The sequence below is a fragment of the Budorcas taxicolor genome, chromosome 23 (genome assembly GCF_023091745.1).
Source record: "Budorcas taxicolor isolate Tak-1 chromosome 23, Takin1.1, whole genome shotgun sequence".
Classification (NCBI taxonomy): Eukaryota; Metazoa; Chordata; class Mammalia; order Artiodactyla; family Bovidae; genus Budorcas; species Budorcas taxicolor.
The window spans coordinates 18219484-18241015 of NC_068932.1; the positions used below are offsets into that span (position 1 = coordinate 18219484).

At 38.8% G+C, this 21532-nt stretch overlaps 1 protein-coding gene across 1 annotated transcript in view; it reads right to left on the reverse strand.

The window, feature by feature from the left end:
• Nucleotides 1–21532, reverse strand: part of ARHGAP19 (Rho GTPase activating protein 19) — a 58605-nt gene that overhangs the window by 33688 nt on the left and 3385 nt on the right. The window contains exon 2 of the mRNA XM_052660970.1: nt 33–298. Within this exon, the coding sequence (XP_052516930.1) occupies nt 33–298 (266 nt within the window). The remainder of the gene's footprint in view (nt 1–32; nt 299–21532) is intronic.

The following is a 21532-nucleotide window of genomic DNA, read 5'->3' on the forward strand; positions in this document are numbered from 1 at the left end:
AGACCTGCCCCCTTCACAAACACAATTCCTACCCTTTCGCTTGAGAGACATTAGAGACCGGAAGAATCCTGATGCTGGGCCCGCCCCGCCAGGCAACTTAAGGTCTACTTCTCCCATCAGCTGAGCCAGCTCGGTTCCAGGCAGATCGATAAGTCTTGTAATATTGCTGACCACCAGCTCAGTGAACACCTCGGGTTTCTCATGCCGGAGCTTCTCCACAAAAAAGTCAGGATTGAAGATAATGGGCTGACTTTGAAGGGAAGAGTCATTGCAGATAACAAAATTGCAGATAGCTTCACTGAAAACAATGAAACAGAAGAATCTTTGAGAGGATCATTTTTATATGCGTTTTTCATTCCCCCTCAACAACACAATCATTCATTCTTTCTGTGGGCTCATCTACATATACCAGTCTTTTGAAAACCTAATATTTAATCTGTTGACTGCACAAAGGAGACAAGTGGGACTTGCTGCTGTTTAGGTTATACCCACACAGATACTCAGAAATTTAAAGAAAAGACATCAGATAACCTCTATGATATGACCTGAATTTGCCTCTTAATTTTACACATTCAGTTTACAAGAAGATAAGACCCGTACAGCCTCCTGAGTCTAACAGTATTTTAGAATTGGCAGCCATGTAGACCACATTTCCTTATTAAAAGTTAAACCCTAAACCATCATCATTGATAAATACTTTTAAAACATCAGACCTGCAGCTGTTCCCCCTAACATGGCAATGGGCAATTATTAAATTAAGGCCTTCTTAGATGTACATGCTCAGTCGTTTCAGTCACATCTGACTCTGTGTGACCCTATGGACTGTAGCCTGCCAGGCTCCTCTCTCCATGGGATTCTCCAGGCAAGAGTACTGGAGTGCGTTGCCAAGCCCTCTTCCAGATCTTCTCAACCCAGGTATTGAAACTGTGTCTCCTGGGTCTCCTGCATTGCAGGCAGATTCTTTACCACTGAGCCACCGGGGAAGCCCCCTCTTGGGAGTACAGCCAACACTATATGGTATTTCCCATCCACTGATCAACTGCTGATAGTACCACAGTCGGGCTACTGGCAAATGCCACAGAAACCACGTGACAGTAAGGATGAGGCTACTGAAGAGATAAAACTATATCTAGTGTAACAGACATTTTGAAGACATTTACTCTACCCTTAGGGTTTTTTGGTTCCTAGGTCCCTACACAGACAGGTGTTTCCTTATAATCAGTCCCTTTCAGTTGAGCCAAGTATCCCTGGATTCTGTTCCTCATAACCAAAAGCCTTCACTAGAATGGAAGGCACTTACAGGTATACAAAACAGATATTCATTCAGCCTTGCCCAGGTTCAGAAATAGGTTTTATTTTAAAATCCTTCGTTCTGGATGTCTCTGGCCCATCGTCTAAGTCCAAAGTTTGCTCAAGATCCTTCCACTCTAAGGCACTTGGAAAAAAATTCATATTTTGCTTCTTCTATCTCTTCTGTCACTGAGTAATAGCAGATATGTTCTGTTGGCCCCTGATCTTACCTGGTTTTCCACTCCTACATTATCTGGGCTATACTTCTGGAAAAGCTCCTTTGACTCTCAGAAATACTTTCTTCCTTATTGTTTTCTAATACATAATTACTAAATTCTTTTTACTTTTAGCATTATTCCATCTCTTGTAGCAGAGATATCACCGCCTGTTTGTATCTATTATCAATTATCTCTAATGGCTTGTTCTAATTCTCATTGTATAAACAGTCATCTATTATACAACCAATGAGCAGATGTAACACAAGCTAGAAAGAACAACTGATAACATCTGTCAGGCAAAGCTGAAATTTACCTGACTCAATCAAATAGTCCCACAATAAAACAATCACAACTTACAAGTTTCCACAACACCCTAGCTACCAAACCTCTGTTCCAGGAAAAATGATACCTCTACATATTAAATACAACTAATCTCTAAGACACTTTACCAATACTACCTGGATCTCTCTTTTTTTTTTTTTCCCGCACAGCATGTTTGGATCCTAGTTTCCCTGCAGTGGAAGCACACAGTCTTAACCGCTGGACAGCTAGGGAAATTTTACAAAGATCATTTTTAATTTGTATAATGAAAACAAGGTGTGGTTAAACTTCAGAGTTCATCTCTACGTCCTTGAAAAGTTATCACCTAATTTTAATCAACAGCCCAAGTCTTCAGTTGGTGACTACTAAATTTCTTTCTTTTCTCTAAAATGATAATATAAGAATTCACATAAAACTTAAAAATTATAAATATGTGTTCTCAAGCCAAAGTCTTAAGAAAGAGAACTAAAAATGCTCTTTCCTCAACCTTTTTACATACTAAGGCTAAAGATGCCAGTGATTTAAAGATGCCAATGATTATGATATGAGCCAATTAAAATTAAAAAGAATATTCATCCTAAGTCATTGACAAAGCCTCTTTTTATTTTAACTGTTGGCTTATTTCAGTCACGATATGAGTCAATAGATTATTATTTATAATCACTGCCAATGAGAAGTTACTGCTGTACTGAGAGTGCCAGAAAACCATGAAATGGATCAGCACCAAGAGTCTTACAATTTATCAAATCTAAGCTTTTACGGCCGTCACATCTCTCTTAATTCTGAAAAGAAATTTAGATCAAATTAATTCTACATATAAATGAACATTAACAGCATCTATTATATTCCTAAAGAAGAAATACATACATACATATAACCTCCAGATCTTCAGTTTATTAATATCCAGAGTAAGACTCGGTTGAGATTCAAAAACTTACATCAGAGTTGACCTTCAGGCACTAAACTGGATCAAATACACTAGCAGAAAGGAGCCAGAAGCACAAAACCCTACGTACAGTGTTTCTCAACAGAATCCTTGCTGACTCGCAGTCTGTTCCCGCACAGTTAGAAGAGGTGGGAGAGTGAGTAAGCTCAAGGCTGCCCCTACCTATTTACAAGGAGTACAAGAAAAAGATCCCTAAGGAGTCCTAACCCAGAAGTAACCAGTGAGCAAGCTCAGTTTCTTTTCCCCTTCCGCTTTTTCTCCCTTTCCTTCCCATAATCATTCACTTTTGTTCTGTCTCACTTTAATTTCTTTAACCTAATTCTTTTTTGTCCTCTTCCTCACTTTTTCTGAGTGGAGTATGTGGTAAGACAAAACTGGAGAGAAATGGTTAAGAAAGAAGTAAAATGGAAGATAAGAGGAGGAAAAGACAGTTATAGTAGGTTATGGTTTTAAATTATCCCCATATCACAAAGTCCAATAATGTCTTTCCATAGAATACATAGTACCACAATGTAAAGCTAAGAATATCAAGGAACATGGTCAAGAACTTAAGAGAAGGGCTAAAGAAAATAAATAAATAAATAAATACTATTATTAAGCAAAAACCACTTCCTCCCTCTACAGGAACTAATTTTAAAATGAACTGTAAAGTTTGTTCAAGTTTAAGAAAAAAATTAATTTCTTACATAAGTGCTGAAAGCTTCTGATGAGGCATTGGTAAATCGAAGAGACAGGAAAAAAACTTTCTCCTTGTTTGCTGTAACAAAGAAACCCTCCTTTCCTTGCCCTATCACAGCCTACACAAATTCCAGATAAGTTAGAGGACACAAGGCACATTATGTGGCCTGAAAGGCAGCATTTCTTAGGACTCTTAAGCATTCATCTGCAAGTAGGAACAAAATAGAAATTAAAAACTGGACCAGTTAATTACATTTGCCAACACGTAGATGAAGCTCAACAACAGTCTCCCATCACATTGAACACTGTATTAGACAAAACAATCACACAATATAAGAGTATAAGGACAAGCATATAAAGGGAAGAGAGATCCCTACACAAAAAATAAATTCCAGACAGGATAAACATCTAAATATAAAAAGTCAAACTTGGAAAAAAATAAATTAATGAGGCAGAGGAAAGCATTCCTAAACACAACATAAAATGCACAATCCACAAACAAAAGACTGAAACATTTAACTACATCAAAATTTTAAATGTCTGTTCAACAAATGATATTATAAACAAAGTTCTTAAAAAATGAAGTCACAGTACCTCTAGAGAGGGGAACTGGATGAAAGGACAGGAGTGGGAGAGAAACTTTTCACTGTATGTTGTTTTGCATTTTCTGGATTTTTGATTCAAGTGAACATATTAACACTACTCACTCATAATAAATAAATAAATTTAAATTTTTTAAGTATTAATAAGAGATAAGCCATAAGCTGAAAAAAAACTTTTATTCATATAAAAGGATTAGTATTCAGAACTTATCAATATGACTAAAATTTATAAGAAAAACACTCCAAGAAAATTAGTCAAAAGATATGACCAAAAATAAATAAATAAATAAATAAAAAATTTAAAAAAATATATGACCAATTCATAGAAGAGGGGTCTAAATAACTAATAAATATGAAAATAATCTTAACTTTAGAAGTTAAAAAGGTAAAGCAAATTGAAAAATGGTGTCTTCCCCCATCTATCATTTTGGCATAAACTATCAGATTCAGTAAAAGTGAAAGTCACTCACTCATGTCCGACTCTTTGCAACCCCCTGGACTGAACAGTCCATGGAATTCTCCAGGCCAGGATACTGGAGTGGGTAGCCGTTCCCCTCTCCTGATGTTCCCAACCCAGGGATCGAACCCAGGTCTCCCACTTTACAGGCAAATTCTTTACCAGCTGAGCCACCAGGGAAGCCTATCAGATTCAGGTGATACCAGATTAGGGTAGTATCTTCTTATTAGTTTGCTTAGGGTTATTTATTTATTATCCTAAGTCTGTGCTTCAGTTCAGTCACTCAGTGATGTCCAACTCTTTGTGACCCCATAGACTGCAGCACACCAGGCTTTCCTATCCATCACCAACTCCCAGAGCTTACTCAAACTCATGTCCATTGAGTCAGTGATGCCATCCAACCTTCTCATCCTCTGTCTTCCCCTTCTCCTCCTGCCTTCAATCTTTCCCAGCATCACGGTCTTTTCTAGTGAGTCTGTTCTTCGCATCAGGTGGCCAAAGATTAGGAGTTGTAGCTTCAGCATCAGTCCTTCCAATGAATATTCAGGACTGATTTCCTTTAGAATGGACTGGTTGGATCCCCTTGCAGTCCAAGGGACTCCAAGAGTCTTCTCCAACACCACAGTTCAAAAGCATCAATTCTTCGGTGCTCAGCTTTCTTCACAGTCCAACTCTCACATCCATACATGACTACTGGAAAAACCATAGCTTTGACTAGACAGACCTTTGTTGGCAAAATAATATTTCTGTTTTTTAATATGCTGTCTAGGTTGATCATAGCTTTCCTGCCAATGAGAAAGTGTCTTTTAATTTCATGGCTACAGTCACCATCTGCAGTGATTTTGGAGCCCAAAAAAATTAAATCTGTCACTGTTTCCATTGTCTGTCCCATCTATTTGCCATGAAGTGATGGGACCAGATGCCATGATCTTAGTTTTCTCAATGTTGAGTTTTAAGCCAACTTTTTCACTCTCATCTTTTGCTTTGATCAAGAGGCTCTTTAGTTCTTCTTCACTTTCTGCTGTAAGGGTGGTGTCATCTGCATATCTGAGGTGATTGATATTTCTCCCTACAATCTTGATTCCAGCTTGTGCTTCATCCAGCCCAGCATTTCACATGAGTATGTGCTTAGTACTATGAAAATTTGTTGATAATCATATAATTTTTCTCCTTTGTTTATGTAGTGAATGGCACTAATTAATGTTAAACCAACTGGGTATTTCTAGAAGAAACCCAATATTGTAATGATGTTTTATCATTTTTATATACTGCTGAGTTTGGTTTGCTAATTGTTTGTTTAGGTTTCTCCATATATGTCCCAAGTGAGATTATCATGGAATTGTCCTTTCTTATATTTTTCTCCATTGGGTTTTATACCAAGTTTGTGCTGGCCTACCAAAGTGAGTTGGGGACTGTGTCCTATTTTTCTATTTTCTGAAAAAGTTTAAGTGCTATTGTCATTTCTTCCTTAAGTGATGGAATTGGCTGATGAAGTCATGTGGACCTAGAGTTTTCTTTGTAAGGTTTTTAATTATATTATATATATTCAATTTATTCTGTGTTACAGAACTATTCAAATTTTCTATTTCTTTTTGCATTAATTTTGATAAGTTGTATATTTCTTTACTGGCATAAACTTGTTTGTAATAGTCTCTGAGGAACTTATTAACATGTCCAGGTTCCGTAGTGATCTGCTCATCCTTGTTCCTGATACTGGTATTTTTTTAAATTTATGGATCTTATTAGAGATTTATCAATTTTTATTACCACTGTCAAGGTTCTAGTTTGGGGGTTTGCTGAATTCCTCTATTACATGCTTGGTATTTATTCACTAACTTCTGTTCTGATCTTTATTACTTCCTTTCTTCTTTACTGGACTCAGGATAAGGTGCTACAAATCAGTGGGGAATGAGTGACCTTTTCATTGAATGGTGCTGAGACATCTGGACAACTATAGGGGGAAAAAGTGAAAATTGACACCTATGTCACTATGCTGCTGCTGCTAAGTCGCTTCAGTAGTGTCCGACTCTGTGCGACCCCACAGACAGCAGCCCACCAGGCTCCCCCGTCCCTGGGATTCTCCAGGCAAGAACACTGGAGGGGATTGCCATTTCCTTCTCCAATGCATGAAAGTGAAGTTGCTCAGTCGTGTCCGACACTTAGCGATCCCATGGATTGCAGCCCACCAGGCTCCTCCGTCCATGGGATTTCCAGGCAAGAGTACTGGAGTGGGGTGACATTGCCTTCTCCAAAACAGTTCCATATGTCCACCTAATGAATTACAGCTATCTTTCTTCAGTTCAGTTCAGTCACTCAGTCGTGTCCGACTCATTGCGACCCCATGAATCGCACCACGCCGGGCCTCCCTGTCCATCATCAACTCCTGGAGTTCACTCAGACTCACGTCCATCGAGTCAGTGATGCTATCCAACCTTCTCATCCTCTGTTGTCCCCTTCTCCTCCTGCCCCCACTCCCTCCCAGCATCAGAGTCTTTTCCAATGAGTCAAGTCTTCGCATGAGGTGGCCAAAGTACTGGAGTTTCAGCTTTAGCATCAGTCCTTCCAAAGAAATCCCAGGGCTGAGCTCCTTTAGAATGGACTGGCTGGATCTCCTTGCAGTCCAAGGGACTCTCAAGAGTCTTCTCCAACACCACAGTTCAAAAGCATCAATTCTTCAGTGCTCAGCTTTCTTCACAGTCCAACTCTCACATCCATACATGACCACTGGAAAAACCATAGCCTTGACTAGACGGACCTTAGTCGGCAAAGTAATGTCTCTGATTTTGAATATGCTATCTAGGTTGGTCATAACTTTCCTTCCAAGGAGTAAGTGCCTTTTAATTTCATGGCTGCAATCACCATCTGCAGTGATTTTGGAGCCCAAAAAAATAAAGTCTGACACTGTTTCCACTGTTTTCCCATCTATTTGCCATGAAGTGATGGGACCGTATGCCATGATCTTCGTTTTCTGAATGTTGAGCTTTAAGCCAACTTTTTCACTCTCCTCTTTCACTTTCATCAAGAGGCTTTTTAGCTCCTCTTCACTTTCTGCCATAAGGGTGGTGTCATCTGCATATCTGAGGTGACTGATATTTCTCCTGGCAATCTTAATTCCAGCTTGTGCTTCATCCTGTCCAGCGTTTCTCATGATGTACTCTGCATATAAGTTAAACAGGGTGACAATATACAGCCTTGACGTACTCCTTTTCCTATTTGGAACCAGTCTGTTGTTCCATGTCCAGTTCTAACTGTTGCTTCCTGACCTGCATATTGGTTTCTCAAGAGGCAGGTCAGGTGGTCTGGTATGCCCATCTCTTTCAGAATTTTCCACACTTTATTGTGATCCACACAGTTAAAGGCTTTGGCATAGTCAATAAAGCAGAAATAATGTTTTTCTGGAACTCTCTTGCTTTTTCGATGATCCAGTGGATGTTGGCAATTTGATCTCTGGTTCCTCTGCCTTTTCTAAAACCAGCTTGAACATCTGGAAGTTCATGATTCATGTATTGCTAAAGCCTGGCTTGGAGAATTTTGAGCATTACTTTACTAGTGCGTGAGATGAGTGCAATTGTGCGGTAGTTTGAGCATTCTCTGGCATTGCCTTTCTTTGAGATTAGAATGAAAACTGACCTTTTCCAATCCTGTGGGCATTGCTGAGTTTTCCAAATTTGCTGGCATATTGAATGCAGCACTTTCACAGCATCATCTTCCAGGATTTGAAATAGCTCAACTGGAATTCCATCACCTCCACTAGCTTTGTTCCTAGTGATGCTTTCTAAGGCCCACTTGACTTCACATTCCAGGATGTCTGGCTCTAGGTGAGTGATCACACCATCGTGATTATCTGGGTCATGAAGATCTTTTTTGTATAGTTCTTCTGTGTATTCTTGCCACCTCTTCTTAATATCTTCTGCTTCTGTTAGGTCCATACCATTTCTGTCCTTTATCAAGCCCATCTTTGCATGAAATGTTCCCTTGGTATCTCTAATTTTCTCAAAGAGATCTCTAGTCTTTCCCTTTCTGTTGTTTTTCTCTATTTCTTTGCATTGATTGCTGAGGAAGGCTTTCCTATGTCTTCTTGCTATTCTTTGGAACTCTGCATTCAGATGCTTATATCTTTCCTCTTCTCCTTTGCTTTTTGCTTCTCTTCTTTTCACAGCTATTTGTAAGGCCTCCCCAGACAGCCATTTTACTGTTTTGCATTTCTTTTCCATGGGGATGGTCTTGATCCCTGTCTCCTGTACAATGTCACAAACCTCAGTCCATAGTTCATCAGGCACTCTATCTATCAGATCTAGTCCCTTAAATCTATTTCTCACTTCCACTGTATAATCATAAGGGATTTGATTTAGGTCATATCTGAATGGTCTAGTGGTTTTCTCTACTTTCTTCAATTTCAGTCTGAATTTGACAATAAGGAGTTCATGATCTGAGCCACAGTCAGCTCCTGGTCTTGTTTTTGTTGACTGTATAGAGCTTCTCTATCTATGGCTGCAAAGAACATAATCAGTCTGATTTCGGTGTTGACCATCTGGTGATGTCCATGTGTAGAGTCTTCTCTTGTGTTGTTGGAAGAGGGTGTTTGCTATGACCAGTGCATTTTCTGGCAAAACTCTATTAGTCTTTGCCCTGCTTCATTCCGTATTCCAAGGCCAAATTTGCCTGTTACTCCAGGTGTTTCTTGACTTCCTACTTTTGCATTCCAGTCCCCTATAATGAAAGGGACATCTTTTTGAGGTGTTAATTCTAAAAGGTCTTGTAGGTCTTCCTAGAACCGTTCAACTTCAGCTTCTTCAGCGTTGCTGAATAAGCAACCACAAAGAAAAAGTTCAATACATTTGAGTTCATTAAAATAAGAACTATGTTATCAAAAGACACCATTAAGAAAGTGAAAAATATATCTACAAAATATATGGTGGGAAAATATATCTACAATATATATGGTCAAAAAAGGCTCATACCCTGAATATATACAGACTTTGTGTAATCAAAATGAAAAAATAAATAAATAACCAACAGAAAAACAAGCATGAGATTTCAAGAAACTCTCATTTTAAAAACTACTCAATACCACTAGACATCAAAGAACTGCAAATTAAAAATCAATGACATACTATCATCCAACAGAATGGCTAAAATAGACAATACCAAGGATTAGAGAAAATAATTCTAACTATAAAGTAACTCTAACCATAAAGTAACTCTTTTAATACAGATAGTGGGGCTATAACTATTTCATCTTATCTATAATATTAATGAACATGTATACCCTATGAGCAACAATTCTAAAAACATGCCTAGCATGTGCATGCAGCAACATGGGCACCAAAAATCCCAAGCAAGAATGTTCGCTGATACATTAATTTCTAAGCAGCCAAAACTGGAAGCAAAATGTCCAGCAGAATGGTTTTTAAAATGTGGCATATATAATAGCAATTTTTAAAAATTTTTATTTATGTATTGATTTATTTTTGGCTGTACTGGGTCTTCCGTGTACTGGACTTTTCTCTAGTTGTAGCAAGCAAGGGCTACTCTTCATTGCAGTGCATAGGTTTCTCACTGCAGTTTCTCCTCTTGTTCCGGAGCACAGGCTCCCCGGCTTCAGTAGCTGCAGAGCAAGGGCTCAGTAGTTGCTGCTCCTGGACTCTAGAGCACAGGTTCAATAGTTGCGGCCCATGAGCTTAGTTACTCCGCAGCATGTGAGATCTTCCTGGATCAGGGATCAAACCCGTGTCTCCTGCACTGGCAGGCAGATTCTTCAATAATGGCAGATTTTATAGCAATGAAAAAGGACAAAGTCCAGTTACATACACAATCATGAATGAATCTCACAGATAACTGAGCAAAAGATGTCCTTCTCTCTCTCTCTCTCATACACACACACAGACACACAAACTACTTACTATATAGTGCTATTCATATCAAGTTTTAAAAACAGGCAAAAAATATAGTTTCTAGAGATAAGTCTCCAATTTACAATGGTTCAACTTACAATTGTTAACTCTATGATGGTGTGAAAGCAATATGCATTCACTAGAAACTCTACTTCAAATTTTTGAATTCTGATCTTTTCCTGGGCTAGTGATATGTAGTACAATACTGTTTCGTGATGCTGGACAGCAGCAACAAGCCACAGCTCCCAGGTAGCCACGAGGTCATGAGAGTAAACCAAAACATTTACAACCATTCTGGTTTTTGACTTTCAATACAGTATTCAACATAGTACATGAGATATTCAATACTTTATTATAAAATAGTCTTTGTGTTAAATGATTCTGGCCACAGGCTAATATGAGTGGTCTGAGCATGTTTAAGTTAGGCTAGGCTAAGCTATCATGTTCAACAGGTTGGGTGTATTAAATGAATTTTCAACTCTATTGTAAAGCAAGGAAGAATTATACTTGCTTAAGTAGCAAATTGTAGAGAGAAGCAAAGATGTATTTACCATTCAGGATAATGGTTACCTTTGGGGGTTAGTGATTATGAGAAGACAAGAGGGCATAAGGAGAGTTTCTAGGGTGCTAGCACTGTTTTGGGAAAAAAGTATTAGGCTGTGGGGAAACAGGAGTGATTCATTTGAAGTAAATATGAAAAATGCTGAGATTTGTTGAAGCTGGGTATTAGATAGAGTATTGATTATATTGTACGTATAACCAATATCTTTCATGACAATTTTTTAAAATACCAAGTATAGATTTGACCTAAATCTTGCTACAATTTGATGTAAATATCATAGAAAATCAAAATACAGTATATACTAAAGGTTAATTTTCTCATCATAAAAGTTTTTGCATAGATGGCTAGTACCAGGAGAATTAGTAGTTAAGTATAAAGGCAAACAGAGATAGCAAAGACTTCAGTATTTAAGAGCATATACCAGGGCATTCAAAGCCAGTGCTCTGGGACAAAGCAGAGGGATAGGATGGGGAAGAAGGTGGGAGGGGGGTTCAGCATGGGGGTACACATGTACACCTGTGGCTAATCCATGTCGATGTATGGCAAAAACCACCACAATATTGTAAGGTAATTAGCCTCCAATTAAAATAAATAAATTTTTTTTAATTAAAATAAAGGACTATAAGAATAGAAGAAAAAAAAAAGCATATACTAAGCAACCATCCCATAGAGTAACAGAGGCAAGACTTATCCCTTAAAAAGGGTATTTTTTAATACCAATAGTCTGCAATGATTACTTTTACCACTAGATGGAACTCTACATGTAAGGTGATATGCTTAGTGAAGGACTGGAAACAAAATCCACAGCAGAAAAATCAATTACATAAAAATGAAATGCAAGTGCTTTTGAGGCATTTTGAACCCATGAATCTGTAAAATTCAAGGCAGTGGGGGAAAAAAAACCCCTGTATCCTACAGATGTATCTTTTGGCTGACTACTACCAAAAATGCATACCCACAAAACTAAATGTTTCCTCCCTAGTGAATTGCTTAACTTGATTTGTTCTCCAAGAACCACAATCTTGGCAACATCTTTCAAAATATGAGCTATATTTAAAGTTGTTTAAACCTGACTTACCACCCTGAGAGAAGTATGCACTCTCTTACTATGTTTTCAACCTTAGCTGTGAAACATGGCTTTAAATGTGTCACTTTATTGAAGACCTGTTAGATGTGAATACATACAAGTATTAAACAAGAGGCTATTATTTCTCCCTTTTTCTACCTGCCAAAGTTAAACTGGTACGACGAAAGTTGTACATAAACAAAAAGGATAAAGCAGGCTCCAGGTGTTCAAGCCGGCAGGTTTTTTATAACACAGGTTAAGGTTGATAAGTAGTACCACAGTTTTTCAGGAAATAATATTCAATTCCTTAAACAAAAATTTTGAAACACTTACATCCCAAGATCTGCCCTTAAGAGTAGCTGTCCAGGGTTTAGTAATATGGACCTCTTATCACTAATTTAGACTTCAGTAGTCTACAAAAATATATTTGGCCCCTTTATTTGATCCCAACTTGAACTAATTTCAGAGTATTAGAGCAACTTTATCTGAATTAAAGTGGCACATGGAGGAATTCCTGATCGTTTACCCTCTTAACCTAAACATTCTGCAAATGTGGTCAAGATTTTAACCCTATGAAATGACAATGGAAAGTTCTCAGTCTAAAAGACTAATTTGTCTTCCTCTGAGTACCAATAATGCAAGTTAATTAACATATATTTAATTTGTCAATTTTTATCCCTTTGGGTGTCACAGAATTGGTATTAATTCTGTTGCTGCCACTTCACTTACTTTTTCTCATCAAGACTGGCGAACAATTGGAAGAAAGTTTACTTGTACTGGAAAAGTAACATAAAAATTCCCTATTTATTTGGAGAAAGTTCTTAGGGTGCTTCACTGACAAAAGAGTATCTCTCTTATCATTACATAAAAGCTGTTTACCCCTCAAAAAAGTACAGTCAAAGCTTCAGGAGACTCTTTTCCTATGGACTTTAAATGCCATGAGTCTCAGGCAATTAAAACCAAAGGATTTCTACCTATGATCAGATTACCTTTCAAAAGACTACTTATAAATCCACTTCTTTCAAAGTCCAGAATGATACTATCCAAGAGACTACTAATGTTTTTGCTCTGGCACATGACTGTTCATATCTATACAACTTCACATATTGAAAATTCTTAAGAGTTTTAATCTCTTAGTCAGTACTCAGTGAACCTAATAGTAAGTCTCTTCATCAGCTAGCATAAGAAAGTGAGTTGCTTTTCTGAGGCACATATTAGCCAAACAAGAAATCAGTTACTCACGTGTCATTTAAATTCAAACTGTGATCTACCTGCTGCCGCTACTGCTAAGTCGCTTCAGTCGTGTCCGACTCTGTGCGACCCCATAGACGGCAGCCCACCAGGCTCCCCAGTCCCTGGGATTCTCTGGGCAAGAACACTGGAGTGGGTTGCCATTTCCTTCTCCAATGCATGAAAGTGAAAAGTGAAAGTGAAGTCGCTCAGTCGTGTCCGACTCTTCGCGACCACATGGACTGCAGCCTACCAGGCTCCTCCGTCCATGGGATTTTCCAGGCAAGAGTACTGGAGTGGGGTGCCATTGCCTTCTCCAGTGATCTACCTAGTGCTTTGTAATTTTAAGAAGCTGTAAGGTACAGGAACAAACTAAAACAAACTAAACTAAGTCTGTGGCGCCCAAAAGGTTAAATTTCACTGAATACTATAAGATGCTATTTTGTTTTCCACTATCTCTGTTTTCAAAAATACAAATGGTCAGCTATAGGTGCAGTTAGCACACAGGCACCCAGAAGCCCCTGTCAGAGGTCTTGAAAATTAGGTTGCAAACAATTTTTCTTTCACTGCATTTGCACATAGATGCTAGTCCTTTAACTGTTATTATTTTAAAGAGATCTTTGGGTATTTGCTAAAACTCCTTTGAAATTGGAAGTAATTATGAGGCTTTTTCCACTGTGGTAAATCTTAAGCAACCACCACTTTGGGTTTTCTCACTCAACACTTTCTGAATGACACCAACTGTTGAGATATGTGATATTGAAAAGATGGATTCTAATATATGAAATTTTATGGTGCATGAAATTTTTTAAATTTAAATATCCCAATTTCTTTTAATTGGGATATCCCAACACTTTTAAAAAGTTTTCTTTTTTTTTGGCCATATCTCGGGGCTTAAGAGATCTTAGTTCCCCAACCAGGGATTGAACCTGGGACCTTGGCAGTGAAAGCAGAGACCTAAGATCCATGCTGTTGTTGCTGTTCTGTCAATATATGGTGTCTGACTCTGCGACCCCATGGACTGCAGCACATCAAGCTTCCCTGTTCTTCACTATCTCCCAGAGTTTGCTCAACCTCATGTACATGGAACAGTAATGCTATCTAACTATCTCATCCTCTGCCACCCCCTGCTCCTCCCGCCTTCAATCTTTCCCAGCATCAGGGCCTTTTCCAGAGAGTCAGCTCTACACATCAGGTGGCCAAAGTATTGGAGCTTCAGCATCAGTCCTTCCAATGAATATTTAAGAGTGCTTTCCTTTAGGATTGACTGGTTAGATCTCCCTACAATCCAAGGGACTCCCAAGAGTCTTCTCCAACACCACAGTTCAAAAGCACCAATTTTTCAGCGCTCAACTTTCTTTATAGTCGAACTCTCCCATCCATACATGAGTACTGGACAAACCACAGCTTTGACTAGACGGACCTTTGTTGGCAAAGTAATGTCTCTGCTTTTATAATATGCTGTCTAGGTTGATCATGGCTTTTCTTCCAAGGAGTGTCTTTTAATTTCATGGCTGCAGTCACCATCTGCAGTGATTTTGGAGCCCAAAAAAAAACAGTCTCTCACCGTTTCCATCGTTTTCTCATATATTTGGGAATAGGTTATAAATATTACATAGATTTTTATACAGATTCTGTATATTAATATTAATATTATATTATATTATATTATATTGGAAAAGGCAATGGCACCCCACTCCAGTACTCTTGCCTGGAACATCCCATGGACGGAGGAGCCTGGTGGGCTGCCATCTATGGGGTCACACAGAGTCGGACATGACTGAAGCAACTTAGCAGCAGTAGCAGCAGCATTATATTTTATAATTATAGATATAATATTATATATAAATATGCATTTTAAATTATATATTATATAATTATATAACATATAATGTATAATCTTTTATATTATAAATATATAGATTATATAGATTAAGGACTTCCCTGGTGGCTCAGACGATAAAGCATCTGCCTACAATGCCTACAATGCAGGAGACCTGGGTTCAATCCCCGAGTCGGGAAGATCCCCTGAAGAAGGAAATAGCAACCCACTCCAGTATTCTTGCCTGGAAAATCCCATGGACAGAGGAGCCTGGTAGGCTACAATCCATGGGGTCGCAGAGTCGGACACAACTGACGGACTTCACTTGCCATTATATAGATTTCTCATCTATTCCCAAGCCATGAAGTGATGGGACCAGATGCCATGATCTTAGTTTTCTCAATGTTGCGTTTTAAGCCATCTTTTTCACTCTCCTCTTTCACTTTCATCAAGAGGCTCTTTAGTACTTCTTCACTTTCTGCCGTTAAGGGTGGTGTCATCTGCATATCTGAGGTGACTGATACTTCTCCTGCAATCTTCACTGCAGCTTGTGCTTCATCCAGCCCAGCATGTTGCATGATGTACTCTGCATATAAGCTAAATAAGCAGGGTGACAATATACAGCCTTGACATACTCCTTTCTGGATTTGGAACCACTCTGTTCTTCCATGTCCAGTTCCAACTGTTGCTTCTTGGCTTGCGTAGGTAGGCCAAGATTTCTCAGGAGGCAGGTAAGGTGGTCTGGTATTCCCATCTCTTTCAGATTTTTCCACAGTTTGTTGTGAACCACATAGTCAAAAGCTTTGGCATAGTCAATAAAGCAGAAGTTTTTCTGGAACTCTCTTGCTTTTGCAATGATCCAACAGATATTGGCAATTTGATCTCTGGTTCCTCAGCCTTTTCTAAATCCAGCTTGAATATCTGGAAGTTCACAGTTCACAGTTCACATACTGTTGAAGCCTGGCTTAGAGAATTTTGAGTATTACTTTACTAGAGTGTGAGATGAGTGCAATTGTGCGGTAGTTTCAACATTCTTTGGCATTGCCTTTCTTTGAGATTGGAATGAAAACTGACTTTCTCCAGTCCTGTGGCCACTGCTGAGTTTTCCAAACTTGCTGGCATATTGAATGCAGCACTTTCACAGCATCATCTTTCAGGATTTCAAATAGCTCAACTGGAATTCCATCACCTCCACTAGCTTTGTTCATAGTGATGCTTCCTAAGCATCTTGACTTGACTTCACATTCCAGGATGTCTGGCTCTAAGTGAGTGATCACACCGTCGTGATTATCTGGGTCATGAAAATCATTTTGTACAGTTCTGTGTATTCTTGCCACCTCTTCTTCTGCCTCTGTTAGGTCCATACCCTTTCTGTCCTTTATTGTGCCCATCTTTGCATGAAACGTTCCCTTGCCCATCTTTGCATGAAACGTTCCCTTGGTATCTCTAATTTTCTTGAAGAGATCTCTAGCCTTTCCCATTCTATTGTTTTCCTCTATTTTTTTGCATTAATCACTGAGGAAGGCTTTCTTGTCTCTCCTTGCTATTCTTTGGAACTCTGCATTCAAATGGGTATATCTTTCCTTTTCTCCTTTGCTTTCTGCTTCTCTTCTTTTCTCAGCTATTTGTAAGGCCTCCTCAGACAGTCATTTTGCCTTTCTTTTTCTTGAGGATGGTCTTAATCATTGCCTCCTGTACAGTGTCATGAACCTCCATCCACAGTTTTCAGGCACTCTGTCTCTCAGATCTAATCCCTTGAATCTGTTTGTCACTTCCACTGTATAATTGTAAGAGATTTCATTTAGGTCATACCTGAATGGTCTGGTGGGTTTCCCTATTTTCTTCAATTTAAGTCTGAATTTGGCAATAAGGAGTTCATGATCTGAGCCACAGTCAGCTCCCGGTCTTGTTTTTGTTGACTGTATAGAGCTTCTCCATCTTTGGCTGCAAAGAATATGATCAGTCTAATTTCAGTGTTGACCATCTGGTGATGCCCACGCTATGGTATTCTCTTGTGTTGTTGGAAGAGGGTGTTTGCTATGACCAGTGCGTTCTCTTGGCAAAACTCTATTAGCCTTTGCCCTGTTTCATGCTGTACTCCAAGGCCAAATTTGCCTGTTACTCCAGGTATCTCTTGACTTCCTCCTTTTGCATTCCAGTCCCCTATAATAAAAAGGATATCTTTTTTGGCTGTTAGTTCTAGAAGGCTTGTAGGTCTTCACAGAACCATTCAACTTCAGCTTCCTCAGCATTAGTAGTTGGGGCATAGACTTGGATTACCGTGATATTGAATGATTTGCCTTGGAAACAAACAGAGATTATTCTGTCGTTTTTGAGATTGCATCCAAGTACTGCATTTCGGACTCTTCTGTTGACTATGATAGCTACTCCATTTCTTCTAAGAGATTCCTGCTCACAGTAGTACATATAATGGTCATCTGAGTTAAATTCACCCATTCCTGTCCATTTTAGTTCACTGATTATTAAAATGTCGATGTTCACTCTTGCCATCTCCTGTTTGACCACTTCCAATTTGCCTTGATTCATGGACCTAATATTCCAGGTTCCTATGCAATATTGCTCTTTACAGCATAGGACTTTACTTCCATCACCAGTCACATCTACAACTGGGTGTTGTTTTTGCTTTGGCTCTGTCTCTTCATTCTTTCTGGAGTTATTTCTCCACTGTTCTCCAGTAGCATATTGGGTACTTACCGACCTGGGGAATTCACCTTTCAGTGTCCTATCTTTTTGCCTTTTCATACTGTTCATGGAGTTCTCAAGGCAAGAATACAGAAGTGGTTGGCCATTCCCTTCTCTAGTGGACCACATTTTGTCAGACCTCTCCAGCATGACCCCATCCATCTTGGGTGGTCCTACATGGCATGGCTCATAGTCTCATTGAGTTAGACAAGGTTGTGGTCCATGTGATCAGTTTGATTAGTTTTCTGTGATTGTGGTTTTCATTCCGTCTGCCCTCTGATGGATAAGGATAAGAGGCTTATGGAAGCTTCCACCTCATACTTCTCTATAGAATAGACCTAGGTAGTGTTGCAGCAAGGGAAACCAGGAACTTGGAGATAAGATGATTTTCCATGTGCCAGTCACCAACTTATTGCCTCTCATCCATCACTGCCTACTCTGCAAAAATGGAGCCAGAGCCTCTAAGTATACTTCCTTTTCTAGCTGGTATAATATTCAGCATTACTGATAAAGAACACTGCAGAGACAGAGCAGGAGGCAGGGCCTTTCCCTTTAGGATTTCAGGCTGCTCCTCTAGGCAAGCTCCTGTAGTGTGCACAACTTCTCCACTGACAGGCTCCAGGTTATAGCAGCCAGCTGCTTTCTACCCCCACACCCCCCCCATCCCTGAGACATCTCCCTATGAACAGCTTTCCCAAGTATCCTACAGTGGTGGGTTTCGGGAAGGTTCCTGAAGGTGAATTTCCAACAAGTTCTACCACATTATTTCTTTGCTATTCTGTGGCTCCAACGTGGGATCTCTGGCCTAGGGTATCTATCCCTTCTTGGCACATTCTATCTCAGCCCTAAGAATTATAGTGGATTCTTTTTATCCAGCTTTATCAACGTATAATTAACAGACAAAATGATAAGATATAGTATTTATAAAGTGTACACCATTATGATTTGATATACATATGCAGTGCATAGTTGACGCTGGTTTCTATCTGTAATTCTTTAGAGATCTCTTTATTTATTAGCCAATCCCTTGTTACTCCAATTTCCTGTTAGAATCAACAACTCTTTATACTAAACTTTCTTTGTTCAAATTACTGTATAGTTTCTGTGTCCTAGCTGAACCCTGACTGATATTATCAGGTAAAACTAGCAAAAAATCAGCACAAAATAGATGGACTCTGGCATTTCTAGAAACATGGTTAAAAAAATGTAATTAATAGGGTTTACTCAAGGTAGCCAGAAGGTATCTTCAGGAAGAAAGTACTGATAAGTGCTGATTAAATAACAAAAGAAAGCAATAATCTAATTAATCAACTGTAATAAGTCTCTTTCAAACATAAAATGGGACAACCTGACATACAGATCAGGTATATTCATTTTTTTCTTTTTACTGAAGCATAGTTGATTTACAATGTTTCAAAGTGTTTCAGTTATATATGTGTGTATGCGTATTTTTTTTTCAGATTCTTTTCCACTACAGATTATTAGAAGATGTTGGAGATAGCTCCCTGTGCTATTGACAGATAAGTCCTTGTTGTTTATTTTAGATATATTATGTGTTCTTTCTCCTTTGGTAAACATAAGCTTGTTTTCTATGAATCTACTTCTAGTTTGTAAATAAGTTCATTTATATACTTTATGCAAATTACCTAAATTGCCTTATCAATCAGCTTATGAACCTGAATGGAATCAGTCCTTAAATCTGTTTAACAGATAAAAGTTTTTTGAACTTGCAGTAACAAAAGACTGCTGCTCTCTGAGGACCTTCCACACAACCACCCAGAAACCTCCTTCTTCAACACTGTTTAACCTTACAAACTCTAAAGCTAAAGGTTAGAGGCAAAGAAAGGTAGGCCATTGACCAGTTTATAAAGATTAACTTTAAAATTCTATTTTCTTCTTCCCCTCTCCTTCCATCAAGAGTGCCCTTGCCTGTAAATAAACTCTCTAAGCCAGATAAACTGATAAAAATACAAAATAAAAAGATTCTGATTCAAGAAACATCCCTAAAGAACCTATTCCTCATTTCGGTTCACAGAATTTGACAGTACAAATAAAAAATTGGATTCAGGGAGTTCTCTGGTGGTCAAGTGGTTAGGACTCGGGGCTCTTGCTGCCATGGGCCCAGGTTTAATCCCTGTTCAGGAAACTAAGATCTCAAACACCTCACAGCTCAGCGGCCAAAAAAACTGGATTCAACATTTAAACCATGTTTTCTACTTTTACAAGTGAGAATAGAAAATTCTTCCTAAGATCAACAGGTTCTGTCTATCACTTTTCTTGAAGGGCCACACTGCTGTCTTCTAAGAGAAAAGAACAATGTAATTTTAAAAAGGGACTTTACAAAGTCTACACTGTAGTCATTCAGCAGGATCCAGGGCACTTTCCCCACCTTCAGACACCTTCCTTATCCTCCAAAAACATTTCCAAACTGGGATGTAACTATCCCAAAGTCTGTTCCAAAGTTTCCTACTATTCCTAAGTCCCAAGGGCAGGGCTACAAAACTCAGACACTGCTGGTATATTAACTATCTCCAACTTTTCATAAATGCTATCACTTCCATGACTTGCTCTGCCTCCCTCCACTCGTGTATGTTCTTGTTTGCTTTTTCTGGTTCACAGTGGGTTTCTTTTTTCAGGGAATATTGAGGTTAAAAAGCCTGTGACTCTTTGTTATCAATTTCCCCTCTTCATCTAATAATAGTTAGGACTTTCTTTTTATGCCTCTTTTCAACTAAAAAAATACTGAGCCATATTTCCCTACTGCCAATTATGTGGGTAGGTGGCTATAATTCTTCTCCTGCTTTTGTTTTTTTCTCTTTGGCCCTTGAGAGCCACTACTTTTTTTTCCTATTATTTTTATACTGCTACTGGTAGAATAGATAGCTTCAATTTGTGGATTTCCCTCATTAGATGCAGGCTTAAAATAATAATGAAGAAATAGAACTAGAAAGCTAAACAGTTCTAAACAGATGATCATATATTCTCCATTCAACTTGCAAATATATATTGATTTGTGCAAATCAGACAATTCTTTCCTCTTCTTTATAGACTACAAGGGACCATACCACCAACAGAAGATTAGAAAGGTTAATATCTGTAGAGCATAAAGTAATTTGCACAGCATTTATCACAAGGTAATATTTTTGTCTTAAAAATACCGAAAACTATTATTCATTCACTACTGACCACCTTGTTATTGTTGTTCAGTCAGTAAGTCATGTCCGACTTTTTGTGAACCCATGGACTGCAGGACACCAGGCCTCCCTGTCCCCACTATCTCCTGTAGTTTGCTCAAGTTCATGTCCACTGAGTTGGTGATGCTGTCCAACCATCTCATCCTCTGCTGCCCTCCTTTCCTTTTGTCTTCAATCTTTCAAAATCATCAGGGTCTTTTCCAATGAGTCAGCTGTTTGCATCAAGTGGCCAAAGTATTGGCCAGTAAACTGTAGCCTACCTACACAAACCTAATTGTTGGGAATACATAATAAAAATATACACGTTCAGTTCAGTTCCGTCGCTCAGTCGTGTTCGACTCTTTGTGACCCCATGAATCACAGCATGCCAGGCTTCCCTGTCCATCACCAGCTCCCGGAGTTCACTCAAACTCACGTCCATCGAGTCAGTGATGCCATCCAGCCATCTCATCCTCTGTCGTCCCCTTCTCCTCCTGCCCCCAATCCCTCCCAGCATCATTGCCTTTTCCAATGAGTCAGCTCTTCTCATGAGGTGGCCAAAGTACTGGA